Source organism: Cryptomeria japonica, chromosome 7 (genome assembly GCF_030272615.1).
Source record: "Cryptomeria japonica chromosome 7, Sugi_1.0, whole genome shotgun sequence".
NCBI lineage: Eukaryota > Viridiplantae > Streptophyta > Pinopsida > Cupressales > Cupressaceae > Cryptomeria > Cryptomeria japonica.
In genome coordinates this window covers 648,539,980-648,559,148 of record NC_081411.1, presented here as the reverse complement: position 1 = coordinate 648,559,148, position 19,169 = coordinate 648,539,980, and the positions used below count along the sequence as shown (strand labels likewise).

Below are 19,169 nucleotides of genomic sequence, written 5' to 3'. Positions count from 1 at the left end.
TTATATAACAATATTAATATAAATATATTCTTACTTTTATTTTCTTGTTTTATATTTTCATGTAAATTAATTTTTAGCTATGATAGCATTATAAATCATAGCTAAACATTAATATTCTAGAAAAGCAAGTTAAAATGACTAAGTCTTGAGGACTTAGTTAAAGACTTAAATGAAGAAATGACTAAGTCTTAAAGACTCAGTTATCAAGTAAGTGTTGAGATTCATTTTTGAGGAAAGAAGACTTTTTCTTTGCAAGCTTTAAGAACTCGGATTTGGATTTTTTCCAGGTTATTGAGAGCCTTTTATGAGCATTTTGATGAGTTGTCTAGGGAAGGACTTTTTCATTCCACACATGGCTTTTTGGAGCATTTCTAGTGCTTGAAAAATAGGCTTTTCAGTTGAATCCGACCCAAGGATTCAGTTCGTATTTTTCATGCATAGCTTTGAGAGAAAAGCATAAATATTGTAATCACTTCTTTTAGTAGGTCCCAATTTTGAAAAGGGTGGAGAAGGCTCTTGTGACAACATTTTGTCCTTAGCTTATTTTCTTGTATATTTTCTGTAACTCAATCTTGGAGACTGAATATATGATGACAACATCTTTTGGAGCAAGATTTTATTAAGTTTTTTCAAGCCTTCTTTTCTTTCTATATCTTTGTGTTCATAGCATGATTGATAGAGGTAACCAATGAATTCTATTATTCCTTGTTATTTTGTCTCATCAAGAGCCTAGTTGCAGAAGTGTATTTTTGTTTGCAGGTTACAGTTTGTGTCCACAAGTACACAGAGCTTTTTGTGAAAAATATCTTTTCCTTGATTGCTCAGTCTAGGACCATTCTGTGAAACATTTATGTAGGCCTATATAGAACATAAGTGTTTACTCACTGAAATAGAGTTTTGCAATTAGAGGTCTGTCATTATCATTTTAGTTTCCCCCAAAGTTTGGTGAATCACCTAGTTACTTAGTTTATTTTTCTTTCTCTTCCCTTTTCCTACCAAGTTTTCAGTTGTTAGAAGAGCAAATAGGCGATTAATCAAATAGGAACTGGCCTAGAATCTGGAGGTCTCATTTCAATTGATGCATTTCCCACATGCAGAGATGAGTTCCAATGTTATGCAAAGTTGTTGAACTCATTAGTTCAACAAGGTGCAAATTTTAAGCATTAACAGTTATTTTTTGTAGAAAACTAGTTTTCGAGAATGAAAATAAATTGATTAAAAAAAAATTCAAAAAAATATATTTAGAATCTACACACAAAATGTCACAAATTACTAGTTAACATCATTTGCAAATTCCTTATGGTTTAGCATTAATAAGTGTCCAAATGTGAGGTTTTTTTTCTGAAAATGAAAATTGAAGTGTCAAAGTTGGCAAAAGTGTAACCCATTGTTGTGGGTTCACCCGTCAGTGGACATGTTTCCGTACAGTATACACATGCATAGATATCCGAGAAGTATTATCTACTGTTGTAACTTCATCTAAAAATAATGCAATAAATTTTGACTATTTAATATTTTCTAGTTACATCATCTTTTTCCACCTCAGCAAGACAACTTGCCCATTCCCATCCACTAGTTTTTGACCAACGCGTGTGAGGAAATCTAGGAACATTCAAAATTTTTAATAAAGTAGAACAAGGTAGTCTCACATAGGACGACCATTTTTCAAATTTTGAAAAATAACACTCAACTAAACAGTTTTCAACTTGAATGACTTGTTATCAGATGTTTAGATTGAACGTCAATCGAACCTCGATATTTAGCCTTCTTCTCCTCTCTTTGCATATGCTCTTTATAGTAATCTTCATACTTAACTTGTTTGCATTCCTCCTTTGTTTTCCATCTAATCATTAATTATTCTTTTTCATCTATGATTTATCTTTCATACACTTTACTGATATGCTTCTCTATTGTGTCCAGTTTTAGCTACAACTTCTTGTCCCTTTTTAGTTTCCAACTACAGATCATACACTTCCATTTTGTTGAAGGATCATATTTCTTTGGATTTGGAACTTCTTCAATGAATGGGTACCTTGACACCCAATCCAACTAAAAAATCCTTGACATTTCCCACTCACGCCCCAATTGATTTTCCTTTTCTTTTCCCCTTTCATGTACTTGCAACAACATCATCTGCGCCTTTCTTAACAACATCATTTGTGTCATTCACATCAACATTGTCTACGACATTATCATCAACCTCAATTGACTTATTCCGACTATTCTAGGAATCCAATTCTATCGGAACATTATTTGCGACATTGCCATCTGACTCAATTAACTCATTTCGATCTTTCTGGGTGGTTTGTCCTTTAATAATTTTTGGTGTATTTGCAACTACTAATGTTGTACCTCCGTCTGATGGAATCCTATTATCCTAATTTATTAGGCAATGAATGAAACCCTACTAAATAATTTCTAAAAATGAACTAAAATTCACAAACTCTAAGGATAAATAATTTTATAATATACTATAAAATAAATTTTCACAGTCACTTACAGATTGGTTTTGTCGAAGTCCATTATACAACAATGTTTGTAGTAGCAAATTATCCATGATCTAAATCAACTATACAAAGCTCAGAACTGAATAAAATGTGTCAAAAAAGTATCGACTTTTGATTGTACTATACCAATCCATATTTGGCGAATTCCATGGGGTATTTTAAAATTGATCTTAAATTTTAATGAATTTAAGTGGGAATTTGGCATCGTATAGTGAAAATGGGTGAATCTCCTCAGCTATTAAAATGATACGTTTTTTATTTCCAAGGTAATCATGGACCTATAATTATCATTAACTTACAACATGGCTGGCGAAATGGGTCCTCCTAAATGATTGTGGTATCGAACCGCTTAGCTAGTATTGGTGAATAAATGGGTGAAAGTACATTGGAACCTTTCAAAGCTGTTGGCGAAAAAAATTAATAGGTATGTCTGGTCCCCAAAAGACAATGGTGAAATACCTTGCCTATGGCCAAAAACACGTAAAAATCAAGCGAATGGGAGATAGACCCCCGATCCATCACATTCGCTAATTTTAAAATCCTCAATCCCGGCTATTCGCCACTTAAAAAAATGTTGGAGTTGTCCTTGTACATGATTGTTTAAGGGGTTTCTTATTAGTATAATATAGTGACATCAAGATGTCAAAATTAATATGCTTGTGATATTTGGGATTACCAAATCTTGTTGTAGGTTACTACGTCAAATTTTAAATAAAACCCTATTTTATAAACTATCATCAAGGTAGCAAATGTTGTATCACATCCCTGATAGGTAATTATAGGGTTTTGTGATGCTCACATGGAATTAGGATCAATAATAATGTGAGGTCAAGTTAATATATGGACATGACCTTGTTGAAAGTTCCTTAATATAGGTTTACTATTTTGTGAGCTTAGTTAAATATTTTGCTATCTATTGTCAGACATTAATAATCAAATGGAATCATTATTGAAACCTTGGTAATGGGAACCTATGTATAGGTGTCCTTTGAGAAACCTTGTGAGGAGAACTACGTGTGACTTTGATCTATTTGGAAGTGGGTACGTAGGTGGTCCGTTTGTGAAGGATGTCCCTGTGACCTCAAGTCCATAAAGGGAGGGTCTAGGGGTGGATAACTCCCAAGTTGTAGGGTTGTTCCTGATTCGTTTGACTCTCTCTTCACTAGCCTTCAAATGAGGCCAAAATGTGTATTAGATGGTTATGAAAGAGATACAAAAGCTTGATGTATTTAATACATAATGTGTTTTTGAATAATGAGTTGAATAAAGTGAATAGGTTGACTATCTTAGAGTTGGTTTATTTATCTATTGAGTAGAGACCATCTTATATTGGATCCAAGTGATTTCATGTGTGCTTGTGAAATTTAATCTTAGACCTATAAGACTTTGTGTATATACTCCTAGATCAATCAGTTGTGATCTACTTTTTTTGGATTAGGGCCTCTCTTCCAGTTATAGTGTTGAGCAGATATAGGCATTGACATTTATGACAATAGATGGAGTTAGGACCCTATGAGGGCATAGGTAGAGAATTGTATTCCTCTAACACATAGACTAGTCCTCTCTATCCAAGGTAATCACTAAACGATAAATCCCATGGCTCGCTTAAAGATAATTTTATCGATGCTCGAGATTGATTGTAGTCAAGGATTCAATTGGATTCAAGTGAGGGATAACCACATTGATCTAGGGTATTGAATTGATTTCGACGGGAGCATGTGGTCCTAGGGGCCAGTTGCATGCTCTCAATTGATGTCCTTGGTTGCTTAGTCGTCTAATGGACTACAGGGAAGAGAATTTCTAATAAAGAATAGGTAGGTAATAATTGGAGCAACCTCATAGTATAATTTTGGCTTGATGTGGAAATGGTATAATTGACCTCGATGGGATGAGAACAAACACTTAGGATAGTATGGGATACGTTGAATCTTGTTCCCACTTTCGCATTGCTACAAAAGGTTAGGGAAAAGGATATGACCCATGTAGTGCATAATGCCCCGACATTCCTTTTTTTTTGGATGCACTATGAGCAAGTGATAGTTAGCCATTGTGGATGTGCAATCTCTCACTGTGTATGTATTAGTCACTATATATATGTGCACAATGGAGCTAGTCAATGTGTATATGTGATGTATGTTGGAGCAAGTCATTGTGTATATATGATATGTATAAGCTAGTCCTCTTGCATATATGTGATGTGTGCTCAAGTCGGTGTCTACAGATTTGGGAAAGTATGAAATGACATGGCCCTTGTGTAATTGTGTATGTTTGTACACTGTTTGATGGCCATTAGTTATTGGAGTAAGCTCAATAAACAATCTTGGTTCAAATAGAGACCAAAGATCTCGTGCGTTAGGAGAGAATTAATTCTCTCTAACCTTCAAGGGTGAACTACGAAGCCTCTGATTTCCCTCAAGAGGTTATGTAGTCAGGGTCATTAGAAATGAACCCTCAAGCCATGGATCTAGGTCCAAGGAGGACCCTAACCTTAGAAGCTTACCACCTTTGAGAGTAAGCATAAGTGGTGATGTGGAATTGTCACCACTATGGTGATTGAAGAAATTATGGAGTTGACATTCTAAGATAGAATAAGAAGCTTAGTCGAGTAAGTTGGCAAATTAGTGAAATTAAAAAATTAAAAAATAGTAGCAATCGAGGGGTGGTTGTTACATAGGGTTGTTGCATTGTGCATGAAGAGTATCAGTTATGAGGAGTATTTTTAGGTTTGGATCTTGAGACCACCTCACAATAGTGATCGTTAGGTCATAGAGCCTATATGAATATGTGAACGCCATTTTTTAGTTTTTCTTCTATATTGAATATGTACTTGGGGATTACCCTGTATAACTTTGGTGGAGCAAATAATTTAAAAAAAAAATCATATTTCTGCCTTATTTGCCTTGGCTGTTTTGTCTTTTCAGGTTCTTGTAATTTTCCTCGTTTCACCTTTTTCTTTTATTGCTTGTGCTACCCTAGAAAACCCTTTCCTATCAAGAAAAAGGAAACATTTAGATTGTATATTATGCTTATATTGACTGACAGTATCACTCTTCAATGTCCATTTGCATTTGCTCTTATTCATTTTTCTCTTCGGTGGCTGTCGTCACCATTGTTGTTTAACAAATGCATTCCTCTTTCTTGCCTATCAGATATGTGAAAACTAGAATTGACCGTTCAACTTGATGCATAATTTCATAATCAAGTTGGATTCTTAAAGCTAATGGTGGCTCTCTATCGCTTTCTAAATTTGTAAATTGTTTTTTCATTCATCCAGAAGTAAATCTGGTTATATGAGCTTGCTTTGGAGAGGCTTAGTTGACATGAAAATGGTTATAATATATAAGCTAAGTTTGGTTCAAAATAGTAGCCTTTTGTATTTCAGAAAGAACATTGATATGTCCTTAAAAAGAGTAAATTATTGACTATAAATCAAATATTTTGTACAGGTGGAACTGCTTGAGTGGGCTGACGATGTTGAGATGCATTATTTCAAGGGATATGGAAATTTGCTAAATTACCAAATGGGGGTACGATTACTAGAAGATGTTTTTAATTTGACGGAGCAAGCTAAAATTGCAAGTACAGGTATCTTTCTATTGTAACACACCGTAAGTGTAAATGTTAACTCAAAGTTTTTGGATCTTTTGCATAGTAAGATCATACCCTAAATTTATGGCATATTTTCTACAAGCTCACTGAATCTGCCAACATCTATATGAAACATAATTTGATTTGTTTCATTACAGAAAACATAACCTATATTCACCAAAATCTCTGTTACAGGAAATCTTGAATGTTGAGTTGTGATACCTTGGGATCTGTTGCAGGGAGCCTACTTTACTGGCTTTCCTTATCATCTGTGAAAGCTACTTCTCTTTCCAAAGTCTTAAAAGTGTTTTAGAAGGCCATGATTGGTCTGTTTAGGTTTATTTTCGGCCTTTTGTGAGGTCCAACAGAACTATCCTGAGCATAGGAAGAGCTTGATGCTTTCCTCATTTCAGGGAGTCGCTGAAAAATAATCTTGCTCACCAAAAACCCTACTTTTGAAAGGGATATTCTCATTGTCAATCTCTTGCTATCTTTCTCTAGACTCAGATCTTAAGAGTATTGCCTTTTGGAGGGGTTTTGCAGGATTGATCTCCTAATTTATTACCACTTTGAGAATGAATTGACTTCCAAAAGTCTGTCTAGCATAGTCTGAATTCAAATAGGGACTACTGATAGATATTTATTTTAGGATCAATCCTTGAGCCCAAGGTCTTATTTAGAGCCCTGCTATTCCGATAAGCTAGGGATGTTATTGCGATAGGAAACGCTTTTCTGTCGAGCTATCTGAAGTAACCAAAATGTGTACGCTATTATCTGAGCATTTTTTAGAAGTTTAGTTGCTAGAACTCTAATCAATTTAAGTCAGAAATAGCGTTGGCTATTTTTTTTTTCTTGTTTCTTGCCTGTGACTCAACCCTTTCTGAACATATTGGATAATCATAATATAAATGTATTCCAATGATAAGTAGGCCTGAATCAGTCTTTTATTGTCTAGATTAACTTTCTGCTTTTTTAACATGTATCTATTGTCTCTCTACTTTGCATTTTAGGTTGTAATAGTCAAGGCTTTGTACAGAAGGCTCAATTACGGTTCGCCCATGCTGAAACCATCATACCTTTTACCTGCCTCCTTGGTCTATTTGTTGAAGCCTCTGGTGAGTTTAATCTTTGTTACTTGAAAGAGAAAATAATTACAGTCCAGTGATTCCAGTCTAGCAATAATATAAGTTTCAATTGCAATCGAACTTTCTTTTACCTTTGTTCTGTCAGTTTTAATCACTAGATACCTAAATTTTTGCTTTCCAGACATAGACAAGTTCCAAAGCAATAAACCTTTAAAGCCACCTGTTAAAGCCCCTCAACAACGGAGATGGAGAGGTAGTACAGTGGCACCTTTTGCAGCAAATAACATGCTTGTCCTATATAAATGCCCTGCTAAGGATGACAATCTTGAAAAGGTTAACCCCCCAGGAGATCATGACAGATTTTTTGTTCAAATTTTACATAATGAAAAGCCAGCTTCTCTTCCGGTAAGATTTACCAGATCATTTACTTTTTCTTGCAAGCTATCTTTTATCTTTATATTTCTTAATATTGGAAATTAACACTATTTTGAACTTTTTTTTATTTTTATTTTTATTTTTTGGTTGGAGGAAATTATATTTTAATTTAGTCTTCATAATATTAATCTTAAAAAATTATAAAAGATCAATATATATTTATATCATTATTAGTTAGATAAATTGGGTTGTCATTTAAATTAGATATAATAAGGTCTTTTATACTATTTAATTAATATATTTTTAGATAAATATTTTTGAAGGGAAAAAAGAAAATTAAAATATTCACACTAAAAAAAGTCTATAAAAATGAGACAATTGCTTATAAGGAGATCATCTAGTTTATGAAATCAAAACCTCTTTTTATTTGATAGTAGCTTAAGCATTTGCATTCATCTAATTATCCTATGGATGAAAAAAAAAATTAAGTGTGGAAGATGAAAACCCTTTTAGTTTCTAGGTGAGAGTATAGGACAAAAACTCTCAATTCTTTGAAACATTTCAGCTAAAGATTGTAGTTGTGCAAAGAAGATTACAAATTAATTTTAATTTACAACTTTCTATAATATTACTACAATACCATTCCATACAACTACTATAATGCCACTACAACACCTTGTCATTATGATGAGCATTTATTAGCCGATAGACTTTACTCAGCGAAAAATCCTACTGGAATTGACTTACGCCAAAGATTTTTTTATGGTTCCCGAAAATTTCAGACTTCACCAGAATCAATGCAAACACTGGCAATAGGAGTAAGTGTTCTAACTTTGAGAGGAGCTATGAGGATATATTTACTCTCCATATGGTTCACTAGAATCAATGTAAACATTGACAATATGTGATGATAGGGTTAGGCCCATAAAAGTCATCTTATCTGATGTGTGTGACAAGCATATTCTTTTAAGCAAAAAACAACTTTTGAGGGGTTCCCGTTTCTTCCTTGATGAAGATTTAATTGTTAGGCAGAAAGAGTACAAAAGAGAAGAATTGGCAAAAGTTAGAGCAGCAAGAGAGGAAGGAAAAAGGGCGTGGTTATACAAGGGCAAAGGTGTTATTGCATGTTTTGGTCCTCATTCTAAACAAGGACAACAAACTGGTAGCAAAGTTATAGCAACAAATTCCTTAGCAGAGAGTAGAGATGCAAGGTCATCATGGGCAAATGTGGTTGAAGACCCAATTTTGGGTTTTACATGTCAATATGAATAGCAATCAGCACCTACCCAGGATTCCTTGACTTTGTTTTGTTGGAACTGCATAGGTTATCCATGGAGACGCGGACTTGGGTTAGTGTAATGTCCCCTTCTTGTTGATGTACTTCTAGTGGTCCATTGCCCTATTCCTGAGACCCGTAGGCTATGTGGAATGAAGAATTAGGGTCAAACATTGATGAGGCGAGAACTTACTATTTTTGGTAAGTCAGGGGTTGGTTGTTTTGGTGATAGTGTTCTACTAAGCATTCCTTGTTTTGTCACTGAGTGCGAAGATCATGCTTTTCGGAGCAGTAGTTCATGATTTTTAGTAAGTGGCAGTATGGAGTGTTTCTATTTTTAGCAATGGATAGGGTCCTGATCCTGTAGCAGTTCAGTGGTCTTCCTTGCTCAGCTTCATCCTAGTTTTTGTTAATAATTAGTATTGGAGTCGGAAGAGATTTAATTAAATATTATTTTCTTATCCTAAGGTTTAATATTTAATTAAATTTCTTATTTTTACTACTGATTAATGACTTTGGAAATTGTGCATAACATGATGTCTCCTAAGTGCTAGACAAATTGTTTATGTCTGGAAAGGGGACGCCAATATCAAAATGGGAGATGTTATTTTATTCAACAAAGTATTTTGCTAAGTCATAAATCATGGTCCTTGTTGGCTAGGCATGATTTTTGACTTGAAGCATGGCACCATCTTTGGGTCCACTTGGGTAAATGAAATGCAAATGGGAAAGATGAATTTGGGCATATTTGTGAGCATTTGCATTTGAATTTGGTGGAGTAAGAAGTTATAAATAAGATCCTTGGGCTCTCATTTTGGTATCTTATGAAAATTGCATCATTATGCTACCGGTTCGGCGACTAAAAATTTGAGCTTCAAAGTGTGGCTTCCTAGCTAAGTCTCAGTTTCGTACTTGGAAGATAGTACCTAGCTATGTCCTGGTGTTTCCAGTGCTATTGGTGATTGAGTTTTGTAGATTGTGGAGTGTTTAGTGTGGGACTAGAGTCTTTTCTAGTTGTTGGTCACAGAGTTGCTGAAACTGTATTTTGCTCATACCTCTTGGCCTGGGGATTCTATCATTCTGGGTACCGGCTCATTCATCTTTCTTGCTACTGGCGATACATTCTCTAAGTTTGTGGCCCATTTTATTGAGCATTGAATTTATTAGAGTAAATAAAAATTCTCTGGTTAGGCGTGGGATTTAGGATGTGCATTGAGATGTGTGCCAAATAAATGAGGGTGTTTTGGTGGCTCACCTTGGGTTTGTTTTCATCGTTGCTGGTATAATGTTGGTTTAGAATTGTTTTGGGATGAATTGGGTATGAATTGAGAGATATGAGTGTTTTAGTGGGTTCATAGGTTGTTGGTTATGCATTTCCAGCCTGTAGTTTTGATGTTAGTAGAGTTTCATGTTTATTATCTCTGATGTTCAGCATTACTCTTCTACTCTCACTCTCTGTTATTGTAAGGTTAAGTAGTAGTACTACTAACCCTTTCTGGCTTGTAAACTCTCATCCCGCTGAAAAGTGGACGAGGTTGGCTTGTGGCCTACATCAGTTAATTGTAATTCAATCCTCTCACTGCATAAGCGGTCGAGTGATGATTGGTTGTAATGATCCTCCCACTGCATAAGCGGTCGAGTTGAATTCATGTAATTCAGTCATCCCGCTGAAATATTGCGGTTGAGTGATTTGTGTTTGCTCTATGTTTCTCTTGGCTAGTTCACCGCTAAGTTTTTTGCTTTGCCGTTGGATAAGCGGAAGGGGCTGGCTTGCCACCCAATATTGTATTTACTTTATCATTTCAGCAAATTTGTGATCTTATGATCCCCTCTTCACCGTATGCTCTCACCTTCCCACATTGGGCACTTGGTGATCAGAAAGTGAAAGGGTTGCTTTTTCAACAAGCTTTGAGTTTATGGTTTCTAACCTTAATGGGTTCTATGTTGGTTGATGATTCTGATTGGTCTTAAAAAAATAATAATAATAATCGGGATATTCATTTGGTATCAGAGCTGGTTTTCCTATCTGCCAGTGAGTTTCAGAGGATTCAGAATTCTCCATGAGTTACAGAGACGTCCAATATTACAACCGAGAACAGAAGAGACAATAGTTTTAGATTTTGGTAGTGTCAGAAGAGGATAAATTTTCAAAAGTACTAAGAAACAGAGGGAAGGATTTGGATTCTTCAGATTCAGTGGATTCAATGGCAGACAAGGCTACATAACAGAATGAGGCACCTGATAAGAAGGCTGAGAGATAATTCAATGCCATGATGGACATGATGTCTCTACTGCTAGCCAAACTTAACCAGAACGTTGTTGGGACCTGTTGTGACCATTTCACACATCGCCCCATTAAAATGGGGACCCCCTCTTTTTGCTCGTTTTTGCTCGCCTTTCGCTTTGCTTTTTAGGGTTTTGGTAGTATGTCAGTTGTTTGGATTAGGGTCAAGCCTTAGGGTTTCCGTTACTGTGTTTTCAAGCCAGAGTCCAGTCTGTCTTGAGAGTTTTTGAGCTTCCTCCCGTAGGATGCAATTTTGGAAATGAAATGAATTCGCCAGAGGCTAAGTGAGTTGGTCTAGTTTCAGTCGGAATTTTGAATAAAAGTCTAAATTTGTCTAAGTGTTGATGATGAGATTTTTGATTTTTGTCCGATTGAGTGATTTTGACCAAATTTTGAGAATTTTGATGATTGATCCCGGGCATTGGAAATGACTTGTTTTTGCCTTGTGAAGTGACTAAACTCGTAAAATCTTGATATTTTGGCCTGTGGGAGCAAAATCGCTCGTGTCCCTCAGTGAAGGACCGGAGCTTGTTTTTCAAAATTTTACTCTCTGCAGGATCAAGACAAATTTCGAATTGGAAGTGATAAAGGGAGGCATGATCTTTCCGTTGAATATAATTTGAAGAATTTTGCAAAGACGGAAATGTGCCAGGAGTAAAAATCACTCCTGTCCCTCAGTGGAGGACCGGAGCTCAAAATCAAACATTGCATTGTACTTGCAGGATTTGAACAATTTGACAATTTGAGGAGAACCAAGGAAGTGCATTTTATTAGTTGAATATAATTTGAAAGCGCAAACATGAGGGAAACTTGACTTAGAAGCTAAATTGCTCCTGTCCCTCAGTCACGGACCAGGGCGAAATCCAGTGGTAGCTCCCGTCCCTCTCCCAGGGACCAGAGCGAAATTCCTCATAGGGCAAAATTCGGGCAAAGATCAAGTAAGTTTTGAGTTTGAGGCAAACAAAGAAGGTGTAATGAACCTGTTGAAGACAAATTGAAGATTGCAAGACATCAACAGGAGATCCATATTGGCCTAGGCGCTCCTGTCCCTCAGTCAAGGACCAGAGCGATTTTTGCCTTGGACCAATTTCTTGCCAAGTCAGAACGAACTCCAGGCCAAGGATGAATGAAAGATATCACAACGAGTCCATTGAAGATAATTTTTGAAGTTAGCAAAGTGTGATGGAGCCTACAAGTGCAAATTCGCTCCTGTCCCTCAGCTAGGGACCAGGGCGAAGTATTTGTTATCTTGCCTTCCACCAAATTCAAGTCACTGCAAGTCAAGGTGTAAGGTGGCAATGTTGTTTTGAGGTGTCTCGACGAAGAACGAAGTTACAAAGACCGCCAAAGTTGAAGGATTTGCACTAAATGTCCAAGATCGCTCGTGTCCCTCAGTCAGGGACCAGAGCGAAATCTCCATGAAGGCTTAAGTTTTGGATGTTGATCACGTTTCAAGTGTTCAATAGGGATCAAAGGACCTCATTCTACATTGTGAAGGCGATTGCAAGTTGACAAGAACAAGGATGAGCCCAGGACACCAAAAATCGCTCCTGTCCTTCAGGCAAGGACCAGGGCGATATTCATTATATTGGCCATTTCTTTCGAAAACTACGTCAAACCAAGGTCGTGCAAGGTTGCAAAGGGTTAAAGTGATCTTAAGAAGATGATGTGCAAAGAAACCAAACGTCAAATGGTGATCAATTTGAACAAGGAGACAAAATCGCTCCTGTCCTTTAGGCAAGGACCAGGGCGATTTTCATTAAACACTCATTTTCCTTCAAAAATCATGACAAAGCAAGGATACACAAGATCGAGGACATCATTTGGAAGGTGACAAGCAAAAAGTGAACGTCAAAAGATCGCAAATTCGAGCTAAAAATGGAAGTTCGCTCCTGTCCCTCAGTCAAGGACCAGGGCGATAATGGTCACCAGAGGCATTAGTTTACGAAATCAAATCAACCAAGCTCGAGATCCTTAGCAAAAATGCCAGTTTCAACGTGGAGATGATGGTTTTTGAACGTAAAATGCACAAGAATCGAGGCTAAGATGACAATTCGCTCCTGTCCCTCAGTCAGGGACCAGAGCGATATGGTTTGTATCTTTCCACCTCTCCCAATTTTGGCGCCAAAACATTTTTTGAATTTTTATTAAATGCTAAAAAATCGATAAATTTGAATAGCATTTAAAAATTGCGCATGGATTTTAATTAATTATTTTTGCCTTTAAAAATCGAATTAATTAAAAACGAAGGCATTAATTAATTAATTATTAATAAAAAATGGGGTGCTTGGGATTTAAATTCTTTTATTTTATAAAAGTCGGCCTTTAAATTTATTTAAAATTTGTTTTAAATTACCAAGTCGGCCTTGAGGTAGTTGTAAGGGTAAGCGCCTATAAAGGGAGGTGAAAATTTTCATTTTCACATCATCATTTAAACATCCTTCACATGCGATTTGGGAGAGGTGCGAATTGTGTTCAAGTGGAGCAAATTTCCATTCCAAGCAAGGTGCGAACATCATCCAAGGGAAGTGCGAGCTTAGTTTCAAATTGAGCGAGTTTGCCAAGACTACTTCAAAGACCCCAAAGGTGGCGAAGTGCTAAGAGATCGTTCGTTTGAGGAGAGATCACGTTGAAGCCATCAAACTTTGATTTGTTGCCTAGGGGATTCTCTTTATTTTGCATTTTTAGAGTTAGCTCTCAAGTAAGGTATGGCAATGTGATTCCTTGTTTGAATTTTGATCGTCATAGCCTTAAATTTTTAATTTTGAAATTTTGAATTCCAATAGCTCAATCGGTTTTTAGGAAATGATAACTCAAAGACTTATCATGAAGTTTCCTAAAATTAATCTAATCTAGTTATACATTGCAAAATTTGTTACTTATTATGAAATGTTGTGTAGGTATGGCGACCCCGAAGGCGGGAGCATCCACCAGCCGTCCAGCTCTCATAAAGGAAGATCAAAAGACTGAAGAAGTGGAGACCAAGATCGTGTCGAAGTGGAGCAACATTGGAGATACCAACTTAGGCAACTTCAGCACGAAGAAGTTTCGAGAGGTCCCTTACATTGACAAGCCATCACCTGTCGCCCGGAGGATAATTGAAAGTGGCATCATTAAGGCAGTCGGCTTCCCTCCAGCAGTTCAGTGCCATGAGTTGATGATCGAGTGTGCTCGTCATTATGATCCTCAGTCCAGAACGATCGTGTCCAATGAGGGAAACACTTTGGCGTATCTTTCAGAGGAAGCTATAAGTGAGGCTTTCCATCTTCCAGAACACAGAGATATGGTCTACAAGAGCATAGAAGGAGCCAGGTCCATGTACGAAGATGATCCAGATGCTTGCCTAAGCATCATCAACAAGAACTGGTTACTCAAGAGTCGTCCTCGCCTGAGCAAGATCCCGAACACACCACATAGGATCGATTTCCAGGAGGAGTACAGAGATTTGATTACAATGCCCAACCGAGTCACAGGAGCCCCTCAAGCTTTCTACTTTGAGAAATGGATGTTCTACTTCATCCAGGTGATAGTTCAGGGCAAAGTAACAATTCATTGGGCTAGGATGATTAGCCATTGCTTGGACGTACAGTTGAGGAGACTCAAGGCTATCAAGTCCTTCCACATGAGTTCATACGTCATATATGCCTTGATCAGGAGCTTTGAGTACGCAGGACTACCTCACAGAGGAGTGATTGGAAGAGGACCCGGCGAGGTCAGAGTTTGTGATTCCTATGTCCACTTGCATCATCCGCCAGGAAGTAACTACAAATTAGTTAATGATACTTTCACGATGAACATCACAAGGACATTGCAAGGAGGGATTCACAACAGATTATCTCAGGATGCACAGGAACTAGTGAAGAGGTACGGTGCTTGGTTTATCCAATTTCCGAAGTTTACTTATATCAGAGTTCATGGATGTCCTTCACCTCCATACATGTTGCCGAGATATCTGACAGACAGAATTGTGTTACTTGAAGTAACAAGACAGTTGGCAGCATATGCGAAGGCATTCAGACACAGGCATGGGAATGGAGTTCCGGTACCTATCATATTGGGCAATTCGGTTGAGGTATGTCCTAATGCTTTAGCCATGGATGACGCAGAGAAGGAGTTAGCTTTGTATTCTTTTTCATTCTTTGCCTTGAGAGAAAGCTTTGTTCCACATGGATATATAGAGGAGACGGTCGGTAGGAAGTTTAAGCATGAGTTTCAGATAGAAGATTTTATGATGAATCTCTTAGACGATCTTGAAGTGAAAAGAAAGATGCATTCTAGATTGCCTTTGGATTTCATCAGGAAATGCAAGATTTACAGAGTGGCCGACCAAGCTCAAGACAGTGGCAGACATCTCCAGTCATCCTATGATTGAGAAAGCAAATCAATAAGGTTAGATTGGAATGAGCCCGAGGTTGTGGATCTAGATGCTTTGATGGCTCCAGTCTTGTCTTGTACTCGCAGATGGGTTGATGTGCAGCATCAGAAGTTGAGAGAGCAAGGCATAGCTATGACTTTCACTTTGGAAGAGAAACCAACCGAAGGTGGAGCTAGTGTAAGCGAAGGCAATCCTAATCCCAGAAATACAAATGAAGGCAACCTTCGAAGTGCAAGTGAAGGCAATCTCCATCCAAGAGGTTCGAAGAGGAAAGAGAGACCTGAGAAGAGAGAATCTTCCAAAAAGAAGCAAGGGGCCAACTGAGATCTTTCATCCGGCACATCTTCTCGACCAGAGAAAAGGACACTTGAAGTGGAAGAGTCTATGGAGTCGATGGTACAGAATGATAGGCAGGAAGAAGGACAGGCACCGCAAGGGTCACCAAGTGGATCTCTCCAAGATTATGAGCTACATGAAGATAGAGAAGATAATGAAATAACATCTCCTCCCAGAGAAGAAGAAGCATTGCATAAGGAGATATAGGTTAAAGAGACAAGATCGGCCATCCCAGATTGGTTGAAGGAAAGATTAACGAAGGTGATTGTGATCGAGGACGAAGACAATGTAATTGATTTGGAGAGCCTTGTTGGACGTTCTCAGGAAGTGACAGAAAAGAGGAAGGCTACCAAGATGTCCAAGATGATTAGAGATGAGACTGGATCCAGAAAATTGCGGATAGTTACACCGGCAATGGACAAGTATGAAGGGGAGATCCTAGCAGAGGAATATGATATAGAGACATTTGAGCTAGGTCCATCCACAGCCGAACAGACGATGGATGATGCCACCGATTCATTTGAGGCCTTGAAGGACAAGCTTAGAGAAGAAATGGAGAAGAATAGAAAGCTTGAGAGAGAGGTCGGTGCATGGAGAACATATTTTAGCCATCTCAATGAGCCTTTAGGACGTCAGGATCCAGCAAGATCACCTGTACAGGCACTTCCCCTTCAATCAATTAATGAGGCAGAGAGATTCAGGAGTATGGTCCAGCGTATGAGTACTTGGATGGACAAATCTCATACAGTTGCCATAGAATTTGCAACAAGGATGATGAAGACTATTCATAGGGCTATCCAGGTTCTTGAGATCATCCACAACTTGATGATAATAGTAGCCGCTTTTTCTCATACCAAAGATGTTATCATTCCTGTCTTGAAAGTAATCAGACAAACATCGAAGAAGGTTTTAGCGCAGGAAAAGATTATGGATGGAGGACCTCACAGTTTGCTTCAGTGGTCAACCTTACTCCAGATGAAGAGTGTTCTCTTTGAGGACATTAGTACTAGATGTAGCCATGTTGAGGAGGTGATCAACCCGATCCAGGACAGAGTATTTGAGGTACTTCGTACCATTCTGGGCAGGAGGATCGAAGTTGAGACAAATGTGGATTTGCAGGAATTGGAGGATAGAATCAAGGTCATCTTTTGCAAGGACGCTAATATCACATATGACCAACAGGACCAGATGTTTGCTACCATGCTCCTGATTGAAAAGACTAAGGAACTTGAACCTGAATGGGATGCTGCTCTTCTCGAGGCATTTGATCAGGTCATCCACTTGGAAGAAAGAATGAAGAATCTTCCCGAGATTCCAATTGCTGAGATCGAAGGAATCGTATCAAGATTCATTGCATATGCTAAAAAGGAGCATTGGAAAGGGAATAAGATTCTAGATGAGAGGTTGTTATAGATGACATGGCACCTTAATTGTCATTGGTCTATGTCTCCTAGATTTTTGTGCCGAATTTAATATTTGGCTATGCATTTAATATTGTTCAGTAAAAAGGAGGCTATTTGTAACAAACCCTAATTAGGGTTTAGATGTCATGATCTTGACCGTTGATCTGCTTTTTGATCTAGACCGTTCATTGTAATTGAGGATGCTATTTATACCCTCATTTCATTTCATTTTATAATTATCAGAAGATTAGATATCAGAGAGAGTTGGATGTATTAGAGAGATTAGAGTTAGAAGCAATTTACTTTTTGTAGCAAGATTGAGCTTTGAAGAAAGAATTCAAACAATTGTTGTACATGATGGCTTTGAGATCAATGAAATATTGAAGTTATGGTGTTTTGTTGCAATTCTCTTGGTTATCTTCATGGTTGTTCAATTTTCTTGAATCATTCTCAATCAAAATAGTGTGTTTTTTTTTTTTTTTTGAAGGACAAAGTGTTGGACTTGGTCTTTGGTAGGATTCGCTTTCCAAACCACTAGCTTCTTGCTGATTGTAGGAACGCCTTGCGTGGTCGACTGGAGAATACTTGAATCACTTAACCTTCAATCGTTGTTGTATCTTGGATATGTACCTTCGTGGTAGTGTCTTTGATCTTTGATGTATTGAAAAATCATTTGTTACCTTAGAAGATCGCATCAATTTCAATAGAGTTGTTGATTTATGGCAAAATTGAAGTTGGTAGAATCTCACCAAGCCTTGTCCACATTAAGTCATTCTTAGGGTTAGACTAGATTAGACCTCTTGTAAACCCTATCCTTTTGTTATTTTTAAAAAAAAGCTTGTTAGTTCAGCAAAATCTTCGGCAACGTAAGGCCCCTTGATGACACAGCAATCACAACGACCACTGGTGCTTATCCACACGTAGAGACCTTACTTACAAGAACATTGGAGTCATCCTAACTGATCCTTCTTGCGAATCTTCAGCAGTTAGTGACTTTATTCAAGAGAGGATAAAATGCCTTTGGGTATTTTATTCTGTGTATGATTGTGTACAAAATACACGTCAACAGGACCCCTAACCAACCCAACAATGGACCGGAAGCCAACACTTCCAATGCTCCTGTAGGCAATGGAAATGGGAGTAATAATGGGAGCAATAGTGGAGGGTCAGCTCCAAGACCTCTACAACCTGTATTCCTTCCACAAGAAGCACATCAAGTTGAAATGGAGATATCTATAGCTAATGAAATAAGGAACAACTACATGGAGTATGCTTCTCTCCCTGGTGAGATCTGAGATATCCTTACTTTGGATCAGTTTATGAATCAGAAAATGAAGAGAGGAAGGAGGAATGACAATAGATTTGCTGCCCCAAGAGATTATCAGCAAGCTCTTGGAAGAGTGACTTCAACACAATTTGATGGAAGCACTAAGAGCATGGGTGCAGAAGTTGGACAATTACTTGTCCTTGAGGCCTATGTCGGAAGAAGATGCCATCAAGTTTCCTACCTTGCACTTGGATGGAGTGGCCCATGAATGGTGGTGCCATGGGTTGGTCACCCTTGGTCATAACTTGATCACCACCTATGTTGATTTCACCAACAAGCTGATTGAGAGATTCGACACCAAGGATCCAGAGGTGAAATTTAGAGAACTTGCTCAACTCAAACAGCAAGGCTCATTGGACACTTACGTAATTGAATTCCAAAATTTATCAGTTATGGTAAGTAGCATCTCTGAGAAGCAGTTAGTTGTCCTTTTCACTGAAGAACTTGAGGAACCTTTGAAAGGTTGGGTTAAAGCATTTGATCCGCCCACCTTGGCAGAAGCTATTAAGAAGTCTTGAAGCATGGAGTTGGCTGCCCCAAGGAACAAAATTTAGTCCAAGCCTTTTCCTTTCAGAAAAGATAAGAAAAAATTCATAAATTAGACTAAGAGGTT

The 19,169-nt window shown here is 37.7% G+C and overlaps 1 protein-coding gene across 2 annotated transcripts in view; it reads left to right on the top strand.

Annotated features, from left to right (window-relative positions):
- The window catches only part of LOC131071222 (uncharacterized), a 181,910-nt gene that overhangs the window by 131,014 nt on the left and 31,727 nt on the right, over positions 1–19,169 (top strand). For both annotated transcript variants that reach the window (XM_058006987.2, XM_058006986.2), the window contains 3 exons: positions 5,954–6,092; positions 7,106–7,210; positions 7,362–7,585. In XM_058006987.2, the coding sequence (XP_057862970.2) occupies positions 5,954–6,092; positions 7,106–7,210; positions 7,362–7,585 (468 nt within the window). The remainder of the gene's footprint in view (positions 1–5,953; positions 6,093–7,105; positions 7,211–7,361; positions 7,586–19,169) is intronic.